This window comes from Dasypus novemcinctus, chromosome 18 (assembly GCF_030445035.2).
Source record: "Dasypus novemcinctus isolate mDasNov1 chromosome 18, mDasNov1.1.hap2, whole genome shotgun sequence".
Lineage (NCBI taxonomy): Eukaryota > Metazoa > Chordata > Mammalia > Cingulata > Dasypodidae > Dasypus > Dasypus novemcinctus.
Genome location: NC_080690.1, coordinates 44,323,980 through 44,349,907, shown reverse-complemented (window position 1 = coordinate 44,349,907; position 25,928 = coordinate 44,323,980). Strand labels below are relative to the sequence as shown.

Here is a 25,928-nt window from a genome sequence, read left to right as displayed (position 1 = left end):
AAAAACGAAATTGGAGGAATCACACTACCTGACTTCAAAACCTACTACAAAGCTACAGTAGTGAAAACAGCATGTTATTGGCATAAGGAGAGACACACAGACCAATGGAATCAAATTGAAAGCTCAGATATAGAACCTCACATATATAGCCATATAGTATTCGATAAAGCCATCAAACCCTCTCAACTGGGAGAGAGTGGCCTATTCAACAAATGGTGCCTGGAGAACTGGATAGCCATATGTAGAAGAATGAAAGAGGATTACCATCTCACACCTTATACAAAGATCAACTCAAGATGGATCAAAGACCTAAATATAAGAGCCAAGACCATAAAAACCTTGGAAAGCAGTGTAGGGAAATATCTACAGGACCTTGTAATAGGAAATGGCTTCATGAATATCACACCAAAAGCACGAGCAGCAAAAGAACTAATAGATAAATGGGACTTCCTCAAAATTAAATCCTTCTGCACCTCAAAGGAATTTGTCAAGAAAGTAAAAAGGGAGCCAACACAATGGGAGAAAATATTTGGCAACCATATATCTGATAAGAAACTTATAACTTGCATATATAAAGAACTCCTATATCTTGAAAATAAAAAGATAAACAACCCATTTAAAAAATGGGAAAAAAGATTTAAACAGACACTTCTCCAAAGAAGAAATACAAATGGCTAAAAAGCACATGAAAAAGTGCTCCAAATCTCTAGCTGTCAGGGAAATGCAAATCAGAACTACAATGAGATACCATCTTACTCCCATAAGATTGGCAGCTATGAAAAAAACAGAAGAATACAAATGCTGGAGAGGATGTGAAGAAAGGGGAACACTCATCCACTGCTGGTGGGCATGCAGAAGGATCCAACCATTCTGGAGGACAGTTTGGCAGTTTCTCAAAAAACTAACCATAGATTTGCCATATGACCCAGCAATACCACTGCTGGGTATATACCCATCAGAACTGAAAACAAGGACACAAACCGATATATGAACACCAATGTTCATAGCAGCATTGTTCACTATCGCCAAAAGTTGGAATCAACCCAAATGCCCATCAACAGATGAGTGGATCAATGAAATGTGGTATATACACACAATGGAATACTACTCGGCTGTAAGAACAAATACACTACGAACACACGTGATAACATGGATGAATCTTGAGAACTGTATGTTGAGTGAAGCAACCCAGGCATTGAAGGACAAATACTACATGAACTCAATGACATGAAATAAGAAAACTGCCTCAGAGAGCTAGAGACTGAACGATAGGCTTACAGGAAATTGGGGGGTGGAGGAAGGATGTGAGCCAACGTCTGCAGGGGTGGAATTTATGATGAGCTGGCAGTAAGTATGAACACAAAGAAGAGATAAAATGGGGATAAGGGGTTTCCTTTGGGTGGGACTTTATGGGTTTGAGGGGGGCTGGGGATGGGCGGATGGGTAATATTGCCCAAAAGTGGGGGGAGGGAGGGGTAGCATATGAACATAGGAAAGTGTCAGGTGTTGGTTGAGAGTAAAATGCTGGGAAAATCGTATCAAAATATAATTAAGAGGGTTGCCTGTTTAGGATGCTCGGATGGGATGGTCGGATGCGAGACGGGCTCCTGGGGAATGTCTGAATGCTCATTTTGCCAGAGTAGGTGGTACCATTGGGTAGAGACCCAAGGAATGAGAGTGGGGGTGGACCCACATCCTGGGGAGGACTAATGCCATCAGATAGAGGGAACTGTATTGCTCAAGAGAAAGGGTGGCTCCCAGGGCATTGGGGTAGTTGAGCAAGTTAGGCCCTGAACACTGTTGCAAGTATCTCTGGACGGGGCTCCTCGGGAAATGGAGGTTGGCTGTCGCTGTGGGCCCCAAGGGGAGGGGAAAATGGATGTTAAACGTGTGGAACCAAAGTAAATGTGGGGTAAGGGAGGAGTTTCACGAGAGTACACAAGGATGGATATAAAACATGTAATATTACACCATAAACATATAGGGGACGACAGACTAATAAAGTAAACCACAATGTAAAACAAAGGATAACTAAAAATTTAGAAAACTGTAAATCCTAAAGTATGGAACACAATGTAAGCACAGATGTCACCTTATTTGAAAGCTATTGTCTCGGAGTCTGTACATCACTTTAAGTAAATATGATATGAATAAGTTATAGGAATATCGCTGTGGAAGGGAAAAGGTTTAATGGTAGATGTGGGGGAATACTGTATATTGTATATATGAATTACTGTGGACTAGGGCTCTTGTGAAGAGAAGTTCAATAATTAGGGGAAAAAAAAGAAAAAGATAGGATGTAGAATTTTTCCAAGTCAACACATATTCAATATCTAACCTTTAAACCCATCGCTATACGCCATTTTACTAGTAAGGGAACCTGACATTATATTGGGCTTCAATTTTCAGGAAGTTTTGGATCACAGAGTGGTACAACAATGGCAGCAGAGGAATACTGGTATAGGATACTATCGACAGGTGATATATAGCTGACAGGGAGCTGTACAGGGCATATGTCCAGGGTGCATGGTAATGTTTGGATATACTCATAGTGGCAACAATTAGAAACTACAGCTGGGGGGGTACTGAGTTCCTGGCCGGAGGTGCTCTGTCGTGGTCCCTAGGGGAACAGTGGCAATCCCCCAGGTGCAACGGTAAGGACCAGGGAGAGCATGATACTAATGACTTTGCTTGTGAGCCTATATACCTGAAATAAGAACAAGGCCTAGAGCAGTACTGTGCCTGGGAATTTCCTCCTGACAGCCTTCATGTTACTCAAATGTGGCCAGTCTTGAAGCCAAACTCAGCATGTAGATGCAGTGCATTCCCCCCAGCGTGGGACATGACACCCGGGGATGAGCCTCCCTGGCACTGAGGGATCACTACCAAATACCAGCTGAAGATGGAACTAGAAAATGACCTTGAATTAAAGGTTCAATGCGGATCAGCAGAATATCCCTGTCTACATATAATAACATGACTTTAAAATGCTGTTTGACCTAATGTAAGGGGGAAATGGAAAGCAGAAATGAGTTTATATGGCTACGAGTCTCTAAAAAAGAGTCTGGAGGCTGTCAGAAGGACTGCCCCTGTGCACAGCTGAGCAGAGTCTGGGAGACAGATGGAGTGGATGCAATCCCCAAATGTTGGTTCCTTTGAGGGCTAAAGAGACCCACGGGTTCTATGGTCATGGCAGATGGGGTTCACTGCCATGTCAGATGGCCCTTCTTTGGAGCTGGTGTTTCTGCGTGATGGAACTGGACTCAGATGGGACCTCTTTTCATAAGACTTTCATCCTACTTTACTGGAATTGTAGTTGGTGTTGGGGTTTAAGATATATTTAGGGGATTTGAGTCTCTGGACTGACAATAGGATAGCCAGGCCCTGAACGTCAACAGACTCCAGCTCCTACAGCTCCTGATTTATTGGACTCACCTCACTCAGCTAAGATGGAGTTGAAGAAGGACAACCACCACACCATGGAGCTATGGATGCCTACAATTGAAAGCAGGAGGATTGCATCCAGTATCCATGTGGAATCTGAACCTCCTCCTGATATAGAGGTGCAACAGAGACAACCAATCCAAGGCCCACAGAGAAAAGGTGGCATTGGAATGGGAAAAGTGGACATGGTGGCTGATGGATATGGGGAATGGCAGGAAGAGATGAGATGTGGAGGCGCCTTTGGGACTTGGAGTTGCCCTGGATGGTGCTTCAGGGGCAATCACCGAACATTGTAAATCCTCCCAGGGACCACTGGATGGAATGTGGGAGAGTATGGGCCATGATGTGGACCATTGACCATGAGGTGCAGAGATGCCCAGAGATGTACTTACCAAATGCAATGGATGTGTCATGATGAAGGGAGTGAGTGTTGCTGGGGGGGGAGTGGTGGGGTGGGGGTGGTAGGGTTGAATGGGACCTCATATAATTTTTTTTATGTAATATTTTTACAAAATCAATAAAAAAAATTTTTAAAAATTAGTAGTGTTTCTACACATTAGAAATGAACAATCTCAAAGCAATCAATGTACAGAGGCAATGTAATCCCAATCAAAATCCCAACAGACTTCTTTGCAAAATGGAAAATTTAATCACAAAATTTATATGGAAGGGTAAGGGACTCTGCATAGCAAAAGCCACCTTGAAGAAGAAAAAAGAGGCATACACACTTCACAATCTTAAAATTTATTACTGACTTCAAAAGACAATGTAGACTAGAAAGAAATGGGATTCTCTTCTCTTCCAGAAAAGTAGCTAGAGAACAGGCTGAAATGGCCTGGAAAAAGTCTTCTATGGTTAAGGACCCAAGGCAAAGGCTGGACACAGCCCAGAAGAGAGAGGGACAAAGGAGAAGAATCTCAACAGCAAAACTCTTGAGTTGAAAGCCATGGTTGCTACTACCGGCACCCTCCCCTACACTAAAGACACTAGAATTCTCAGGTCTCTGGTCCAGCTACAGACAAAGGGGGCTCCAGGGATCCAGTGCCTCAGGAAAGGGGAGAGAAAGGGACACAGCCTAAGGTTGACTCAACTTCTGACCCACAAATTTGGTCTGCTGAGTCCCACGAGCCCTTCTAGGCCAGATGGAGTCACACCACTGTTTGCCTTGGGAGCCGGCTCTGAACTAAAGAGATCCAGGACTAAAGAGCTTCGGCCTCTCAGTGGCCTTGTCTACTGACCGGGCTTGATTATTGAGGATGCAGAGGGGAGTGGAATTATTTCCTACCCAGAGAAAGGGACTTTGCTGCCAGTGAAGGCTGTCCCTGGTAAAGTTGAATTACAAGCCTCTTAGCCTCCAGGCAGGAAACTTCATCACATTGATCTGGTTGCCGCAAATACACTTTAACCAAGCACTGAAATGAGAGGGCTGCCAAAGAGCACCATCTGCTGGCAGACCAAGGAAAAGTATGTGAGAAAATTAAAAGTAAATGAGAGAGGGGAGACAACAGCAAAATGGTGACAGAGTATGGAGCTCCTAGAGTCAGCTCCTGATACAGGGCAGTTAGTAAACACCCAGAGCTATCTGGAGCTAGCTGAAGCACGTATTTGGGGGCTTCAGGAGGTCAGAAGGGCATCCTACAACATCCTTGAAGGAATGGAAGAAGGAGGCTGCCCATCTGCAGAGAAGACTCATAATTAGAGCACTCCATGCTCTAATAAAGCCAGAGGCCAGTGCCCATTCTCCACTGGAGGCACATGCCACCTCGGGAGCTGTTCTGCGGCTGGAATCGAAAGCTCCACTTCCCAAAAACAGGGGAGGAAGAGACAATTGGGCACCAGCTTCAGCTAATCACGAGTAAAATTCAGCGGGCTAAAGTATGATCCTGAGAACAGGTAAAATTTGAGTCTGTCCAAGTCAGAAAGAGGCCCGGAGCCACCATCTTAACTCCATACCTGGCACAAGGGGAAGCGGGGCAGACTGAAAATCCCAGTGCTGGTGGGGACTGGCTTCTTCCCATCCAGGTCAGATTGTGAGTCTAGCCTAAGACCCAGTGCCACCTCTGACAGGGAAGAAACTGCAGGGACCTGTGCCAGCCTCTCCAGACAATTGCCAGCCAAGCCATGGAGGCCGGTGATTGTCCTACTCTGGTGGTGCAAGCCACCCCAGGAGCTGTTCTTTGACCAGAATTGGAAGATCCATTTCCCAAAAATGGGAGGAGGAGATGGTTGGCTGCTGATTTCAGCTACTGATTGGTAGACTCAGGTGGCTAAAGAATAACCCTAAGAACAGCTGGGGTGTGAATTTGTCCAAGTTGGAAAAAGGCTGGTGGTCACCATTTTGACTCCACCCCTAGCCTAAGGGGAAGTTGGCCTGACCAAATATCACAGTGATGGTAGGAACTGGTTCCTTTCACCTGGATCAGCCTGCAGCCCTAGCCTACACTTCAGTCCCACCTCTGGCAGGGAGGAGGCTGGCAGGCCCTGCACCAGTCTATCCAGGTAATGAAGGGTATCTCTGGCTGGCACAAACTGAATAATTAAAAAGTCTACTGGGGCAACTGCAGTCATCTTGGACCTGCAATGCATAGATTGCTGCCCACACCAGCAGCTCCATCCATGTCCCAGGCAGGGGAGAAAGGGGTGTGAAGCTTCATCAGTCTCTCTGGGCAACTACAATCTAGGCCTGCATGACTTGATTATTCCACACAACTGTGACTCTGTCCCTACCTCCAGGAAAGGAGAAAGTTGGGAGAAGATTCACTGGTCCCTGGGGCAATGAGGGCAGTTTGAGCCTCCACAGCTTATAGCACCAATTACATCCTTGGCCCCTACTGCACAACCAGCAAAGCAGAAAGGGCAGGAAACCCTAAACTAAAGAGAAAAATCGCATCCAGAATAAATACTCTAGTAAGCCAGATGCCAAAACACCAACAAAAAATTACAATCCACACGAAGAAACAGGAAGCTATGGCCCAGTTAAAGGAACAAGATAAGCCTCCAGATGACATAAAGGAGTTGAGACAACTAATCATAGATGTTCAAACAAATCTCCTTAATAAATTCAATGAGAAGGCTAAAGAGATTAAGGATATTAAGAAGACACTGGATGAGCACAAAGAAGAATTTGAAAGCATACTTGGAAAAAAAGCAGATCTTATGGGAATGAAAGGTGCGATAAATGAAATTTTTAAAACCTTGGAATCATATAATAGCAGATTTGAGGAGGTAGAAGACACGATTGTTGAGATTGAAGAAATGGCCTCTGAAAGTGAACATACAAAAGAATAGATGAATAATGGAAAACACTGAGCAAGGTCTCAGGGAAATAATGACAGGAAAAGACATGCAAACATATGTGTCATGGGTGTCCCAGAAGGAGAAGAGAAGGGAAAAGGGGCAGAAGGAATATCTGAAGAAATAATGGTAGAAAACTTCCCAACCTTATTGAAGGACATAACCATGTCCAAGAAGCACAATGTATTCCCATCCAAAAAAATCCGAAGAGACCAACTCCGAGACACATACTAACCAGAATATCAAATGCCAAAGACAAAGAGAGAATTCTGAGAACAGCAAGAGAAAAGAAATGCATAGCATATAAGGGACACCCAAAAAGATTAAGTGCTGATTTCTCACCAGAAACCATGGAGGCAAAAAGACAGTGGTATAATAAATTTAAGATACTACAAGAGAAAAACTCCCAACCAAGAATCTTATATCTGGCAAGATTGTCTTTCAAAAATGAGAGCGAGTTTAGAATATTCACAGATAAACAGAAACTGAGAGATTTTCTAAGCAAGAGACCAGATTTTCAGGAAATACTAAAGGGTGTGCTAGAGCCTGAAAAGAAAAGACAGGAGAGAGGCCTGGAAGAGAGTCTAGAAATGCAGATCAATAAAAGTAACCAAGAGTGTCAAGAGAGGTGAAAACAAAATATGACAGGTAAAACTCAAAATAGTCAGGAATAAACTTAACCAACAATGCAAAGCACCTGAATTCAGAAAACTGCAACTCAATGTTAAATGAAATAAAAAAAGGCCTAAATAATTGGAAGAACATTCCATGCTCACAGATTGGAAGACTAAATATCATTAAAATGTCAATTCTACTTAAATAGATATACAGATCAATGCAATCCCTATAAAAAGCCCACTGGAATTTTTTTAAATTGAAAACACAATTATCAAATTTATTTGGAAGGGTAAGGGGTTCTGAATAGCCAGAAACATCTTAAAAAGGAAAAGCAAACTCTCATCTCTAGACTTTAAATCATATTGCCTAGCTATAGTGGTAAAAACAGCATGGTACTGGCATAAAGACAGATACATAGACCAATGGAACCAAATGAATGGTTCAGAAACAGACCCTCACATATATCATCAAGTGATTTTTTTTTTAAAGATTTATTTATTTATTTCTCTCCCCTCCCCACCATCCCGGTTGTCTGTTTTCTCTATTTGCTGCGTCTTCTTCTTTGTTCACTTCTGTTGTTGTCAGCGGCATGGGAATCTGTGTCTCTTTTTGTTGCGTCATCTTGTTGTGTCAGCTCTCCATGTGTGCGGTGCCATTCCCAGGCAGGCTGCATTTTCTTTCGCGCTGGGCAGCTCTCCTTACAGGGCGCACTCCTTGCGCGTGGGGCTCCCCTACATGGGGGACACCCCTGCATGGCACGGCACTCCTTGTGTGCATCAGCACTGCGCATGGGCCAGCTACACACGGGTCAAGGAGGCCCGGGGTTTGAACCGCGGACCTCCCATGTGGTGGACGGACGCCTTAACCACTGGGCCAAGTCCGCCGCCATCAAGTAATTTTTGACTAGCCTGTCAAACCCACACAGCTTGGGCAGAACAGTCCATTCAACAAATGGTGCTCAAAGAACTGGATATCCATAGCCAAAGTAAGGAAAGAGGACCCCTATTGCACACTTTATCAAAAAATTAACTCAGAATGAATCAAAAACCTAAAAATAAAAGCAAAAACCATAAAGCTCCTAGAAGAAATTGTAGGAAAATATCTTCAAGACCTGGTGGTAGGAGGTGGATTCTTAAGAGTTGAGAGGAGGACTGGGATGTTTAATGTATGTTTAATGTATGTAGAAGTTTTAATTAGCTTTACTGTAAAAGTGTAGAAATGTATAGAGTGGATGGTGACACATAGTAAGTAACAGCTAGTTTACAAATGGGGATATGGTTGAAAATGGTAGTCTAGGGATGTAAATGCAAATTGATAGAATGCTAGAGAATAATCAAAGAATAGCACAGTAAACCAAGAGATGGATGAGAACTGTGGTTGATAGTATAGATGCAAGAGTGTCTTTTGTGAGCTGAGCAAATGTATATCACTACTGCAGGGCGACGGGAATGTGGAGAAGCATGAGGAAACTACAACTGGAATGATCTATGGACTGTGGTTAGCAGTAATAATATAATATTCTTGCATCTATGCCAAAGATGTACTGTGTTGATAATGGGGCAGTATGGAAAATGTGTGCCAAATGTACACTTATGGACATGGTAACAATCAGATGATATTATTATCTATAACAAATGTTCCACCACAGCGTGGTGTGTTGATAGAGGGGTGCTGTTTGGGAATTCTGCACATGTGTATGATAGATTTATATATATTTTAAAAATAATAATAGAGGGAAGTGGATGTGGCTCAAGTGATAGAGCTTCCGCCTACCATTGGGAGGACCTGGGTTCGATCCCTGGGGCCTCCTGGTGAAAAAGAAGAGAAGGTGTGCCCACACGGCAAGCTACCCACATGCAAGTGCCCATGCAAGTACCCACATGGTGAGCCAGTGCCAGCATGAGTGCCCCTATGAGTTCCCACGTGGTGAGCCAGTGCCCCGTGCAAGTGAGTCACACAGCAAGATGATGACGCAACAAAAGAGAGACAAGGGGAGAGTAAAGGTGAAGTGCATTAGAAACCAGGAACTGAAGTGGTGCAATTGACAGGGAACCTTTCTCCCCATGAGAGGTCTCCAGGATCGAATCCCGGTGAATCTTAGAGAGAAAATGAGAAAAGATGACAACAGAGACATCAAAAACAGCAGGGTGGGAGGAGGGGAAGGGGGAAAAAATAATAACAGTGTGGGCTGGGAGAAAAAACATCAAATGTAAGATAAGAACTATAATTAGTAGTATGATTTTGACAATATTCTTTCATAATTTGTAACAAACACCTCACGACAATGCAAGGTGCTGGTGGAAGGTTGATGTTTGGGACCACTGTACGATGTTATTATGCATGTTATTTTGTAAGTTCACGACTTTTACTATATACTTGTTTACGTATGTTCATATATAAATGACAAAGACAATAATAATTGGGAGGGTTGGGGGAAAATATTTTGGTTAATAGTAATATTTTGACAATGTTCTTTAATCAGTTAAAAATGTTTAACAACAATGTAAGGCATTGGTAGTAGGGTGAGGTACGAGAGTCCTATATGATACAATGTAAGGCATTGGTAGTAGGGTGAGGTACGAGAGTCCTATATGATATCACATAAGTTTGTTTTGTAAGTTCACAACTATTACTATACACTTACTATGTATGTTTATGTATGAGTGATATATTTCAATAAATTTTTTTTTTTAAAGTAAATGACAGGCTTTTTCCAGCCTTTATATCCTCCCTTGCAGAGGGCCTAGGAAGTGGGTCTGCAATCTGTTACAGTGTCCAAAGCCCAGTTTGGAGCAACTAGCAGGGACAATCTTAACAATCCAGGTTGAACCAAGAATCAAAGAGCAGCAATAACACAACCTCCTGCCACTAAATCCCTATGAAAAAGAAAATTTAAGAATCTGAGTAAACTACCATCCAAATCAGATGCCTGGACATCAGAAAAAAATTACAAGTCACACTAAGAAAATGGAAGACATGGCCCAAGAAAAGAAATATACCAAAGCCTTGAAGAGACAAAGGATTTGAGACAACTAATTAATCAGATGCACACAAATTTTAAAAAATCAAAATAATGAGCTGAAGGACAATATGGCTAAAGAGATGAAGGACATCAAGAAGACATTCAGTGAGCACAAAGAAGAATTTGAAATCCTGAATAAAAAAGTAACAGATCTCATGGGAATGAAAGACACAAAAGTTGAGATAAAAAAACAATTAGAGACATATAACAGCAGATTCAAAATGACCGAGGAAAGAACAGGCAATACCAAAGACAGAACAGCTGAAATTGAAGAGAGAAAAGAATGGAAAAAATTTGAGCAGGGGCTCAGAGTTGAATGAGAACACAAAAGTCAACAATATATGTGTCACAGGAGTTCCAGAAGGAAAAAAGAAAGGAAAGGGGGCAGAAAGAGTATTTGAGGAGATATAATTCAAAATTTCCTAACTCTCATAAATGAAATGACATGTCCAAGAAGTGCACCATACCCCAATTAGAGTAAATCCAAATAGACTTACTCCAAGACTCAGACTCAGAATGTCAAATGAGAGACTTCCGGCAAGATGGTGGCTGAGTGAGCTTGCCTTGCCGTCTCTCCTGGGAAGAGGCAGCTGGGCACCGCTGGAGGTTCTCCGGGACCAGGCTTTTTCAGGAATTTTTCAGGGCAGGAAGTGTCTGGACATCGATTTGGTGGGAAGGTAACGGAAAGGACTGGTCTATAAGATATAAATTGGGACTGTTCAGGAGGGGGAGGCAAGATGGCGGCTGAGTGAACTTCCCGGTTACTAGCTCCTGGGGGGAATTGGCTGGGAGGCGTTGGAGACTCTTTGGGACCGGCTGTTTCGGGATTTTTCCTGGTCCGGAGGTGTCTGGACATCGATTTGGAGGGAAGGTAACAGAGAGGATCCATCTGTGAAATATACACGGAGATCCCAGCTACGTGTGGAGGATTCCCTCCTTGGGTAGGCGGAGCCAAGGCAGCTAGCACCGCGCGGAGCCCTGGCGGGCGGCGGCCAGGGTAGCCGAGTCCGGCCGAGCCCGGCTGAGCCGCGGCGAGCGGGGGGGCAGAGCCTGGCTGAGCTCAGCCAAGCCCAGCCGTGCCGCGCCGTGAGCGGGAGAGCCGAGCCGCGCTGCGCCGCGCGGGGCGGCGGGCGGGAAAGCCAAGCCCGGCCGAGCCCAGCCGAGCCCAGCCGAGCCGCGGTGGGCAGCGGGCGGGGGACCGGAGCCCAGCTGAGCCCAGCCGGGCCTGCGGGGTTTCTGTTCTTTGGTTGTTTTTTTTTTTTTTTTTTTTTTTTTGTTGTTGTTCTTGTTCTTTTTTTTTTTCAATCCTCTCTTTCTTGTCCCCAATATTCTTCTTATACTATTTTACCTTAACAATACAATAGGTCCTACAGGAAATACCTCACATTTGCTGGGTTTCCTCACCCTCCACTGCCTCATTTCTCTGTGAATAGATTTAGCCTATCTACACTATCCCCTTTCCCCTACAACTTGATATCCTCCACCATCTGCTATCTCTCCTATATTCCATCTCCCTTTCTTTGATCCACAAAGTGTCTAACTCTTAATTTCTAATACCTTTGTTTAGTTTTCCATCTGGTATTCGTCCCTGAAACTATTACCTCTCTTTTCTCTTTCCCTCTCTCACGAAAACAATAGCCTCTTAGTACGTACCACATTCCTCCCATATTCAGTCATCTACCTCATTATAGGTACTTTCCTACTACTATAACTCTACACAATTTACATGATCTAACCTCCATCCTCCCAGAACTCATATTGTTGCTTTGTAAACATACATCACCAATACTACTTCACACTTTTTCCTTCCTTACACAATTGACTTTCCCCAGCACTAATACTTTCCTTTAAAGTGAGCTTAACTAGCAATAAGAAATTGGAATAAGAAGAACAAAGTGACAAAGAGAAGATATAACACTTACGCAAAAACAACAGCTAATTAATCTCCAAGACTAGACAAAGAAGCTAAGGAACTGATTAAACCTGTCAAGAAAAAATGTTGACAAGACAGCAACAAAAATCTACAAACCAAACCAGTAATCAGGAAAACATGGCTGAATCCAATCAACAAACTGAAAATCAGGAAGGGGGGCAGGACTTCGCACAAGCAATGAAAGATCTCAGAACATTTATCACCGACAAATTTGATGAAGTAATGAAAGAGGTTAACAGCGTGAAGACAACACTTGGAGGGGAAATTGCAGACATGCGCAAAAAAATAACAGATATGATGGAAATGAACACCACAATTCAAGAAATCAAAAATACACTTGCAGCAAATATCAGCAGACTAGAAGAGGCAGAGCAGAATTAGTGATGTGGAAGACAGTGCATTGGAAATCAAACAGATAGTAGAAGTGGTCAATAAAAAGGTAGAAAAAATCCAGATAGGACTTAGGGACCTGAATGATAACGCAAAACGCTCAAACATACGTATTATAGGCATTCCAGAAGAAGAAGAGAAGGGAAAGGGGTCAGAAGGAGTGTTGCAGGAAATAATGAATGAAAACTTCCCAAATCTACTGAAAGAGACAGAAGTACATATCCAAGAAGCACAGCGCACTCCACTGGTCATAAACCCCAACAGGCCCACCCCAAGACATATACTTGTCAAATTATCCAATGCTCAAGACAAAGAAAAAATTCTAAAAGCAGCAAGAGAAAAGAAAACCATCACATACAAGGGAAACTCCATAAGATTAAGTGCTGATTTCTCATCTGAAACGATGGAGGCAAGAAGGCAGTGGTATGATATAGTCAAGGTACTAAAAGAAAAAAATTTCCAACCAAGAATACTCTATCCAGCTAAACTAGCATTCAAACATGATGGAGAGTTCAAAATATTCACAGATAAACAGAAACTCAAAGACTATATCAACAAGAAACCTCCCCTTCAAGAAATTCTTAAGGGAATTCTGCAGGAAGAAAGGAAAAAACAGGACAGTCAGAGATGGAGGAGAGTGTAAAAGCAACAAGACAAAAATAGAAGGGGAAAATAAAATAATACAAACAAAATATAACAAACACAAATCCAACCAAAATTTGGCTACCATAAATAACTCTCTAAACGTAATAACACTGAATGTCAACGGATTAAACTCACCTATCAAAAGATTCAGACTGGGACACTGGATAAGGAAATACGACCCATCTATATGCTGCCTACAAGAGACACATCTTAGACCCAGAGACTCATGGAGATTGAAAGTGAATGGCTGGAAAACAATCATACAAGCAAACAACAACCAAAAAAAGGCAGGAGTAGCTATATTAATATCAGACAAAATAGACTTTAAATGCGAAACAATTGTGAGAGACAAAGAAGGATACTATATTTTAGTGAAAGGGACAATTTGTCAAGAAGATCGAACAATCATAAATATTTATGCTCCTAACAAGGGCGCCTCTAAATATGAGGCAAACGCTGGAAAAACTAAGTGAAAGAATAGATGCATCTACAATTATAGTGGGGGATTTTAATACACCACTATCAACTCTGGACAGAACATCTCAAAAGAGAATCACTAAAGAAACAAAACATTTGAACAGTATATTAGAAGAGCTGGATCTAATAGACATATAGAGATCATTACACCCAAACACAGCAGGATATACATTTTTCTCAAACGCACATGGAACATTCTCCAAGATTGACCATATGCTAGGCCACAAAGAAAGGCTTAATGAATTCAGAAAGATCGAAATCATACAAAACAATATCTCTGACCACAGTGGAGTCAAGCTGGAAATTTGCAAGGGACAGAGACCCAGACTTCACACGACAATCTGGAAATTAAACAGCACACTCTTAGAAAAACAGTGGGTCAAAGAGGAAACCTCAAAAGAAATCAATGACTACCTTGAAACAAATGATAATGATAACACAACATACCAAAATTTATGGGATGCAGCAAAAGCAGTACTGAGAGGGAAGTTTATAGCCATAAATTCATATATCAAAAAAGAAGAAAGAGCAGAAATTGAAGAATTAACTGCACATTTGAAGGAATTAGAAAAACAACAACAAAGTAACCCAACAGGAAGAAGAAGGAAGGAAATAACAAAGATAAGAGCAGAACTAAATGAAATAGAAAATAAGAAAGCACTTGAAAAAATAAACAAGACCAAGAGCTGGTTTTTTGAGAAGATCAACAAAATTGACAAACCTTTAGCGAGACTAACAAAGAAAAAAAGAGAAAAGATGCAAATACACAAAATAAGAAATGAGAAAGGTGAAATCACCACTGACCCCACAGAAATAAAGACTATCATAAGAGGATACTTTGAAAAACTATATTCCAACAAAAATGACAATTTAGAGGAAATGGACAAATTCCTAGAAATACATAAGCAGCCCATACTGACGAAAGAAGAAATTGATGATCTTAACAAACCAATCACAAGCAAAGAGATAGAATCAGTCATTAAAAATCTCCCAACTAAGAAGAGCCCAGGGCCAGACGGCTTCACAGGTGAATTCTACAAAACATTCCGGAAAGAACTAACACCAATCCTGTTGAAACTATTCCAAAAAATCGAAACAGAAGGAACACTGCCTAATTCCTTCTATGATGCCAACATTACCCTAGTACCAAAGCCAAACAAAGACACCACAAGAAAGGAAAATTACAGACCAATTTCTCTAATGAACCTAGACGCAAAAATACTTAACAAAATACTTGCTAATCGTATTCAACAACACATTAAACAAATTATACACCATGACCAAGTGGGATTTATTCCAGGTACGCAAGGATGGTTCAACATAAGAAAATCAATCAATGTAATACACCATATAAACAGATTGAGAGAAAAAAACCACATGATTATATCTATAGATGCAGAAAAGGCATTTGACAAAATACAGCACCCCTTCCTGATAAAAACACTCCAAAAGATCGGAATACAAGGAAACTTTTTGAACATGATAAAGAGTATATATGAAAAACCTAAAGCCAACATTGTTTACAATGGCGAAATCCTGAAATCCTTCCCTCTAAAATCAGGAACAAGACAAGGATGCCCATTGTCTCCGCTCCTATTTAACATTGTCTTGGAAGTACTGGCTCGAGCACTGAGACAAGAACCAGATATAAAAGGCATTCAAATTGGAAGGGAAGAAGTCAAAATTTCATTATTTGCAGATGACATGATCCTATATATAGAAAACCCTGAGAGATCTACAACAAAGCTCCTAGAACTCATAAATGAGTTTAGTAAAGTCGCAGGTTATAAGATCAATGCGCAAAAATCAGTAGCATTTCTATACACCAATAATGAGCAAGATCAGGAGGAAATCAAGAAACAAATACCATTCACAATAGTAAATAAAAAAATCAAATACTTAGGAATAAATTTAACTAAAGAGGTAAAAAACTTATACATCGAGAACTTTACAAGATTGTTCAAGGAAATCAAAGAAGACCTAAATAAATGGAAGAATATTCCCTGTTCATGGATAGGAAGACTGAATATTATTAAGATGTCTATCCTACCAAAACTGATCTACACATTCAATGCAATCCCAATAAAAATCAACACAGCCTTCTTTAAGGAACTAGAAAAACTAACTATGAAATTTATTTGGAATAAAAAGAGGCCCCGAATAGCCAAAGACATATTGAAAAAGAAAAACGAAATAGGAGGAATCACACTTCCTGACTTCAAAACATACTACAAAGCTACAGTAATGAAAACAGCATGGTACTGGCATAAGGAGAGACACACAGACCAATGGAATCGAATTGAAAGTTCAGATATAGAACCTCATGTATATAGCCATATAATATTCGATAAAGCCACCAAACCCTCTCAACTGGGAGAGAATGGCCTATTCAACAAATGGTGCCTGGAAACTGGATAGCTATATGTAGAAGAATGAAAGAGGATTACCATCTCACACCTTATACAAAGATCAACTCAAGATGGATCAAAGACCTAAATATAAGAGCCAAGACCATAAAGACCTTAGAAAGCAGTGTAGGGAAACATCTACAGGACCTTGTAATAGGAAATGGCTTCATGAATATCACACCAAAAGCACGAGCAGCAAAAGAACAAATAGATAAATGGGACTACCTCAAAATTAAAGCCTTCTGCACCTCAAAGGAGTTTGTCAAGAAAGTAAAAAGGGAACCCACACAATGGGAGAAAATATTTGGCAACCATATATCTGATAAGAGACTTATAACTTGCATATATAAAGAACTCATAGATCTCGAAAACAAAAAGATAAACAACCCATTTAAAAAATGGGAAAAAGATTTAAACAGACACTTCTCCAAAGAAGAAATACAAATGGCTAAAAGCACATGAAAAAATGCTCCAAATCCCTAGCTATCAGGGAAATGCAAATCAAAACTACAATGAGATACCATCTTACTCCCATAAGATTGGCAGCCATGAAAAAAACAGTAGAATACAAATGCTGGAGAGGATGTGAAGAAAGGGGAACACTCATCCATTGCTGGTGGGAATGCAGAAGGATCCAACCATTCTGGAGGACAGTTTGGCAGTTTCTCAAAAAATTATCCATAGATTTGCCATATGACCCAGCAATACCACTGCTGGGTATATACCCATCAGATCTGAAAACAAGGACACAAACCGATATATGTACACCAATGTTCATAGCAGCATTGTTCACCATCGCCAAAAGTTGGAATCAATCCAAAAGTCCATCAACAGATGAGTGGATCAATAAAATGTGGTATATACACACAATGGAATACTACTCAGCTGTAAGAACCAATACACTACAATCACTACAATCACACGTGATAACATGGATGAACCTTGAGAATCTTATGTTGAGTGAAGCAACCCAGGCATTGAAGGACAAATACTATATGACCTCAATGATATGAAATAAGTTAACTGCCTCAGAGAGCTAGAGTCTGGAAAAGTGGCTTACTGGAAATCGGGGGGTGGAGGAAGGATGTGAGTTAATGTCTGTAGGGGTGGAATCTGTGATGAGCTGGGGGTAAGTACGAGCACAAAGAAGGGACAAAATGGGGGCAAGGGGTTACCTTCGGGTGGGGTTTTCTGGGTTTGAGGGGGGCTGGGGATGGGAAGAGGGGTAATATGGTCCAAGAAATAGGTGGGAGGGAGGGGCAACATACAAACATGGGAGAGTGCCAGAAGTTCGTTGAGAACTAAATGTTGAGTAAAACATATCAAAGTATAAGTAGGAGGGTCACCTGGTTAGGACGCTCAGGTGGTATGGTCTGATGCGGGACGGACTCCGGAGGGAATAGCTGAAGGCTCATTTTGCCAAGGTGGGTTCTACCATTGGGTGGGGTGGACCCATATCCTGGGGAAGACTAGTGCCGTCGAATAGAGAGAACTGTATCTCTCATGAGAAAGGACGGCTCCCAGGGCAAACACCAGGAAGGAAGGAGGGCCCAACAGTGGGCTCTTGATACTAATGGCTACACTTTTGAGCCTATGCACCTGCAATAAGAACAAGGCCTAGAGTAGCATTGTGCCTGGGGGTTTCCTCCTGACAGCCTTCATGTTACTCAAATGTGGCCACTCTCACAGCCAAACTCAGCGTGTAGATGTGATGCATTCCCCCCAGCGTGGGACACGACACCCGGGGATGAGCCTCCCTGGCACCGAGGGATCACTACCACATACCAGCTGAAGAAGCAACTAGAAAATGACCTTGAATTAAAGATTCAATGCGGAACAGCAGAATATACCTATCTACATATAATAACATGACTTCGGGAAGCGGTTTGACCTAATGTAAGGGGGAAATGGAAAGGAGAAATGAGATTATAAGGCTGTGAGTCTCTAAAAAAGAGTCTGGAGGTTGTCAGAAGGAATACCCCTATGTACAACTGAACAGAGTCTAAGAGACAGATAAGGTAGATACAACCCCAGGTATTGGTTCTTTTGAGGGATAAAGAGACCCACGGGTTCTATGGCCATGGCAGAAGGGGTTCACTGCCATGACAGATGGCCCTTCTTTGGAGCTGGTGTTTCTGCGTGATGGAAATGGACTCAGAGGGGATCTCTTTTCACAAGACTTGCATGCTACTTTATTGGAATTGTAGTTGGTGCTGGGTTTAAGATATATGTAGGGGATTCAAATCTCTGGACTGATAATATGACACCCAGGCCCAGAGCCTCAACAGACTTCAGCTCCTACACTTTGACTTATTGGACTTACTCCACTCAGCTAACATGGAGTTGAAGAAGGTCAACCACCACAACATGGAGCCTAGAGTGTCTACAACTAGAAGCGGGAAGAGTGCATCCAGTACCCATGTGGAATCTAAGCCCTCACTTGACATAGGTGTGCAATGGACACAACCAATCCAATGTCCACAGAGAAAATGTGGAATGGGTGTGGGAACGGTAGCCATGGGGGCTGCTGGGTGTGGGGAACGGGAGGAAGAGATGAGATGTGGAGGCGTTTTCGGGACGTGGAGTTGTCCTGGATAGTGCTTCACGGACAATTACAGGACACTGTAGATCCCCCCAGGGCCCACTGGATGGAACGTGAGAGAGTCTGGGCTATGATGTGAACCATTGACTATGGGGTGCAGTGATGCCCAGAGATGAACTTACCAGGTGCAATGGATGTATCACGATGATGGGAGAGAGTGTTGCTGTGGGGGGAGTGGGGGGCGGGGGCGGTGGGGTTGAATGGGACCTCATATATTTTTTTAAATGTAATTTAAAAAAATAATAATAAATAAATATTTAAAAAAAAAAAAAAAAAAGAATGTCAAATGACAAAGATAAGGAGAAAATTCTGAGAGCAGTAAGGGAGAAGCAAACCATCACAAACAAGGGAAGCCCAGTAAGACTTAGTGCAATTTCTCATCAGAAACCATGGAGACAAGAAGAAGGTGGTATGATATAATGATGATATTAAAAGAGAAAAACTGCCAGCTGAGAATTCCTTATCCAGCAAATTTAATTTTGTTTTTAAAGATTTACTTTTTTTTAAATCCCCTTCCTCCCACAGCTGGTTCTCTCATCTGTCTGCTCAATGTTTGCATGCCTTCTCCAGGAGGCATCGGGGACTAGAAAAAAGAACAGCAAACCAATCTACTACAGGAAAAGAAAATTACAGACCAATCTCTCTAATGAACATAGATGCAAGAATTCTCAAGAAAATACTTGCAACTTGAATCCAACAGGAAATCAAAAGACTTATAAACATCACGACCAAGTGGGATTTATTCCTAGTATGCAAGGCTGGTTCAACATAGAAAATCAATCAACATAATATATCACATTAACTAATCATACGGAAAAAAACACATAATCATCTTGATCAATCCAGAAAAGGCAGTCAACAAAATCCAGCATCCTTGCCTGATAAAAACACTTCAAAAGAAGTAATAGAAGGAAAATTCCTCAATATGGTAAAAGGCATATATGAAAAAACCCATAGCCAAAACCATACTCCAATGGGGAAAGGTTGAACACTTTCCAAAATCAGGAACAAGACAAGGATGCTCACTGTCATCACTGTTATTCCATATTGTACTAGAAGTTCTAACTAGAAAAATAGACAAGAAAAAAAATTAAAGGCATCCAAATAGGAAAAGAGGAAGTAGAACTCTCACTATTGGGGGATGACATGATCCTATGTTTAGAAAATTCTGAAATGTCTACAACAAAGCTACCTGAGCTAATGAGTTCAACAAAGTGGCAGGATACAAGATCTACATGCAAAAATGTTTTTGTATACAAGCATTGAATAATCTGAAGAGGAAATCAGGGGGGAAATTCCATTTACAATAGCAACAAAAAGACTCAAATACCTAGCATCAATTTAACCAAAGAAGTACAGGACCTCTATGCAGAAAACTACAAAACAATGCTAAAAGAATCAATGAAGGAAGGTGGGGGGGGTATATGGAGACCTCATATTTTTTAATGGAACATTTAAAAAATAAAGACAAAAAAAATTGAAAAAAAAAGAAATCAATGAAGACCTAAACAAATGAAAAGACATTCCATATTCATGGACTGGAAGACTAAATATCATGAAGATGTCAATCCTACCCAAGCTGATTTTATAGATTCAATGCAATACCAATAAAAATTCCAACAGCCCTGAGCAGCTAAGAAGGCCTGGAAAGAAATGAGCCCTCCAGGCCATATCTGAGATCAGAAGATGCTGGGCCCACAGAGTCTTAAGAGGAAAGAGGAAGGCTGAATGCTTGCAGACATCGCCTGCCATCTTGCTTCAACACATTTTGCAACAACAGATTTTGGTGAGGAAGTACCTCATAGGGTACCTTGAGTTGGACTTTTTCAGGCCTTGTAACTGTATGTTTCTACTCGAAATAAAAACCCTTTGTAAAAGCCAGCAGATTTCAGGTACTTTGCATCAGCACCCCTTTAGCTGACCAATACAGGCAGTTTGAGATTATTTTATGAATCCTAAAAACAGGAAAACTGTAAACCATCTATTCCTCTGGGTGTGATACCCTTTTACTGCACTAAATTAAGCTGCATTGCATTTGATTGCATTAAATTATGTCTTTGACTAAATTATGTTAAGATTAGGGCTTTTTTTTTTTTTTTTTAAAGATTTATTTTTATTTAATTCCCCTCCCCTCCCCCAGTTGTCTGTTTTTCTGTGTCTTTTTGCTGCGTCTTGTTTCTTTGTCCGCTTCTGTTGTCGGCACGGGAAGTGTGGGCGGCGCCATTCCTCGGCAGGCTGCTCCCTCCTTCGAGCTGGGCGGCTCTCCCTATGGGTGCACTCCTTGCGCGTGGGGCTCCCCTACGCGGGGGACACCCCTGTGTGGCACGGCACTCCTTGCGCGCATCAGCACTGCACATGGGCCAGCTCCACACGGGTCAAGGAGGCCCGGGGCTTGAACCGGGGACCTCCCATGTGGTAGACCGACGCCCTAACCACTGGGCCAAAGTCGGTTTCCCTAGGGCTTTTGAATTCAACCACTCAGGATGAGTCCCTACCCCTTTGGTGGGTCTGATATAAATGGACACTCACATGGACAGACACAAGAAGACACAAAGAGAACTTTTGTCATTTTGATCCCGTTATGTGACAGAAAGGAGAAGACTCAAACAGCTAAAGCTCCACAGAGAGATGGACATTTGCCTTGCCTGGATAGCTCACAACTGACCTTGAGAAGAGAACAGAGACTGATATAGGAAGCCTTGAGAGACAAACTCTATGCCAGCCTGCAGCCGAGATCAGAAAGAAGCTGGGCCCACAGAGCCTCAAGATGAAGAGGAAGTCCAGAGGGGAAGGCTTCAACACAAGGCAGCTGACTTCAACACATGGCAGTTGACTTTGGTGAGAAAGTGCCTTTTATGGTACTCTAAGCTGGACTTCCCATGGCCTTGGGGTTGTAAGCATTTACCCCAAATAAATACCTTTTATTAAAGCCAACAGATTTCTGGTACTTTGCATCAGCACCCCTTTGGCAGACTGATACAGAAAGTAAAATGGAAGGAAAAATAATTTTAAAGAATGATAAGCAAAATGTTTTAGGAACAAACACATTAAATTTGGCAGGATTAGTGTCCAGAGCATATTTTATAAGCAGAATCAAACAAATGTGATTAACACATATGCAGTTAAGTGTTTATAAAGAGCTTGATTTCTCCAAATTTAAAATAAACACGTGCAGGTTGGGAGGCAAGTCAAAGTTAAATATATCATTAAAACATTTTCACAGTAAGAATTAAAGAAAATCAAGTGCAATTATCTAGCATTTGGGAGTCAATACTTTCCAGTATTTGAATATAATTATAATGTCTTTTATAAGACATTATATAAAATTGCTAAAACTCAGTCACTTTAGGAAGCAACACTAGTGGCATGCCATACTGACCATTATTTTTTTAAGTATTTCTAAAATTAAAAGAAATTGGAATTTACTCTGGCTGAATTTTTAAAGTCATTTGTAATTTTTTTAAAAAGCTCATCATGGGAAGTAGATGCAGCTCAAGCAGTTGGGTGCCTGCCTCCCACATGGAAGGTTCTAATTTTGGTTCCCAGTGCCTACTGAAGAAGATGAGCAAGACAGTGAGCTGGCACCACAAGATGATGTAACAAGATGACCTAACAAGGAGACACAGCAAGAGACACAGCAGAGAGTGGATGTGGCTCAAGCAATTGGGTTCCTCCCTCCTACATGGGAGGTACCAGGTTTGGTTCCCAGTGCTTCCTAAAAAGAAGATGAGCAAACACAGAGAGCAGACAGCAAGCACAAACAAGCAGGGAAGGGTGAGAAATAAATAAATCTTTAAAAAAAAAAAAAAGCTAATCATAATACAAACTGCCACAAGTCAATTGATCTTTTCCAATGATTGCTAAGAAAGAAATAATTTACATTATTTCCTTCTCTGTTAGATAATTTAAACAGTCTAAGGCCTCCCTGCACATTAAAACATAACATGTTGATGTTTAAAACAAAAACCAAACCTCAAGTTTTTAAGTGTTCCAAAAAACACTAAGAAATACCACAGGGTAGGGGGTGGGGGATACATAAAAATTTGTATAGTTTACCCCTAACAAGTCCCAAATAAGGTTTATTTAATCTTGCTTACATTTTTAGCAGATCTTCAACACATCTAATCTAATCACAGAACCATTTCAGGACATTTTTAATATTCAATCCATTTATAGTCATTAGAGCAGAACAAATTTAGAAATAAGCAATTAAAGAACTACAGGGGAAGCAGACATGGTTCAACTGATAGAGGAATCGTCTACCACATGGAAGGTCCAGGGCCTCCTGGCCCGTGTGGTAAGCTGGCCCATGCGCAGTGTTGCCGTGTGCAAGGAGTGCCGTGCCACACAGGGGCGTCCCCACACAGGGGTGTCCCACACGCAAGGAGTGCGCCCCATAAGGAGAGCCCCCCCGCGTGAAAAAAAAGCACAGCCCGCCCAGGAGCGGCACCGCACATATGGAGAGCTGATGCAGCAAGATGACGCAACAAAAAAGAGATGCAGTTTCCCAGTGCCAATGGATAATGCAAGCAGACACAGAACACACAGCAAATGGACACAGGGAGCAGACAAGGGGGGTAAATAAATCTTTAAACAAAAACAAAAAAGAACTACAGTTATGTCTTAGGACATCAAGAGAGGTTTCTACAGTACCAGTGACAAAGTAATTTTTCTGAGACCAAATTAAATTCGTTAGCTTTCTAACGAAGCAGATTATAAATATAGCTACTTATAAAAATTGTTAGAGAAATTAAATAGGTTATGTTACAAATAGGGGAAATCTAATTTGCCCTCTGCCAAAAATTTTTTTAAATAAGCCTATGATTTAACATTATGAGCATTTGAAGTAAAACAATTAATTTTCTACATGACAACCTCCAATCTAATTACCAGTCTCCTTCCTTACTATAACCCATTAAAGTTTTCACATGACTTTCCAATTTGATCTTCAACTTTAGACTCTGACATCAATAATCTTCAAAGAGATCATTAAAAAGCTGTTCTTGCATTTTCTGAAGTTATACATTTTTGCAAGGGTTTTTATATATTAATTATTTTTAAGGTTCTCCTAAAATAAAAATAGTTTTCTGTTTCAAAGATAAAATCAAATCAGGATTCTTGGGAGTAAACTTCATTACTAGGACTTCAAAATGTACACAAGATCATTGCGGTAGTACCTTCAAGAAAATATGGGGAATAGACTAAGGAATTCTTAGGAAAATTCTATATCCTACCAAGAGTACCTCTTAAGGTCCCTCTGCTGGCTACCATTTAAATAAAGAGGGAAAAAGTAGATTTTTCTTTTTGGGGAGGGATGGGAGGTTCAGGATGAAGCTGACAATGCTGTTACTGAATTCATTCATTTGTTTGCTTGTCTGTCCGTTTTAGGAGGTACTGGGGATTAAACCCAGAACCTTGTACATGGTAAGCAGGTGCTCAACCACCTGAGCTACATCTGCTCCCATGTTGTTGAAATTCAAAGGGATATTTTCTTAAGTAGAGGCTATCTAACTGATATGTATTTTCCCTAATGAGGCTTCAAGACTTCCAAACAGATTCAAGAAAAATCCTGAAAATATAGGGATTACTGTCAAGTTTGAATATATAAATCCTTAAACTGATATGCAAAAATGCAAAAACATTTAGTATAAATCAACTATAAAGTTATGATTTAATACAAGAAAATAATTTATTTCATAAACTTGATTAGAAAAAAAGTTTATACCACAGTTTAATCTACTTAGTTTCAATGTTTATTATTTCTTTCATAGTGAGGTTAAGTAACAATTTAAATAATTATCAGAATGATAATTTATCCATTCAGTTAAGCTTCAAAGTGACTAAGAAATATTGTGTAATAAATATACCTTATGTTTAGGTTAACAGGCACCATCTTGAGAGCAGAAAATTTTTTATTTTAAACCAATAAATAAATTACATTTAAGAAAAAGAGGTTTATATATCTGAAGTATGATATATCCTTTAAAAATAGGATATTTATCCTATTTCTCTTCATGTAGCACCCAAATTTCCAAACTGTCTAGAAAGCATCTTCCAAAACAGAATTCATGCCTTAAGTCATAAAAATAAAGGCCAAGAAAAAGAATCAGTTTAAGACAAAATTTACAGTTTATATTCTTAATTCCCCATTCAATAAAATATCAATTGCCAATTTATTAAAGGTAAACTAACTGTATATATGTAATTTGTTAGTGCTGAAAATCTGAAATATATATTTTTAAAAGTCACTCTTTCTGAAAGTATTTAAAATATTGCATCTCTGGTGGCAAACCTGAAAACTATCAAGCACTTTATTTCCCTATTTTTCATACCCCCCACCCCAACCCTTAATCCTTTAACATCCATCCAGCATTTTTTTAAAAAGGTAAATACACTTATATCCCAAACACGAAACACTGACAATGCTCCTTGGTAAACAAGGAAATCCCAGAACAGTCCAAGCCTACTAAGCTTTGCTCCCGAAGTGTAGCACAGGTTAAATGATATGGAGGATAAATAGGTGGGGTGGGGTAGGGGAATCAATGGCCCTTATTGATGCAGTGGAAATGCTCTTAAGAGTCCATAACTGTTTGACAATTTGCTGATGTAATCCTGAAGAAAGTTTGAACAGATTTTGCAGACAATTATCAGAGAATAAGTCTTTGATTGATAATTTTTCTATTTATTTCTGCCAAGGCGACTGAAAACACGAAAGCCTTTTCATCAGAGAGGTTAGCATAGATGTCAATTTCCTTTTCCTGTTTCTCTGTTAAAAGAAAAAGGGAAAGCTTAATAAAAGGGGTAGTAGAAACAATAACCAAAAAACTGTTAAATGCTTCAGATAATTCTTTAAATGTTATTACACATAATACCATACTGTATGTTAAATGTTATAAAGTACTACTGAACTGAAAATTTTTTAATTACACAAAGGAAACTGAAAAGTCATGAACCAAATACTAAAACTAAAGGGATATATACTTCTATGCAAACACACAATCTAATTCTACTACATACGTCATTTCTATAAGAATCTAAAATATTTTCTCACTAGAATGAGCTCACTGAGTCAAAATTAATTTTCTCACCCTAAAA

General features: G+C 40.6%; 1 protein-coding gene across 2 annotated transcripts in view; it reads right to left on the bottom strand.

Moving 5' to 3' along the window:
- Window positions 1-21,895: 21,895 nt before the first annotated feature.
- Window positions 21,896-25,928, bottom strand: part of LOC101434038 (UPF0547 protein C16orf87) — a 36,316-nt gene continuing 32,283 nt past the window's right edge. For both annotated transcript variants that reach the window (XR_189043.5, XM_004479675.5), the window contains one exon: window positions 21,896-25,599. Coding sequence is in view for 1 of the 2 variants with exons in the window: in XM_004479675.5 (XP_004479732.2) it covers window positions 25,481-25,599 (119 nt within the window). In the remaining variant the exon portion in view is untranslated. The remainder of the gene's footprint in view (window positions 25,600-25,928) is intronic.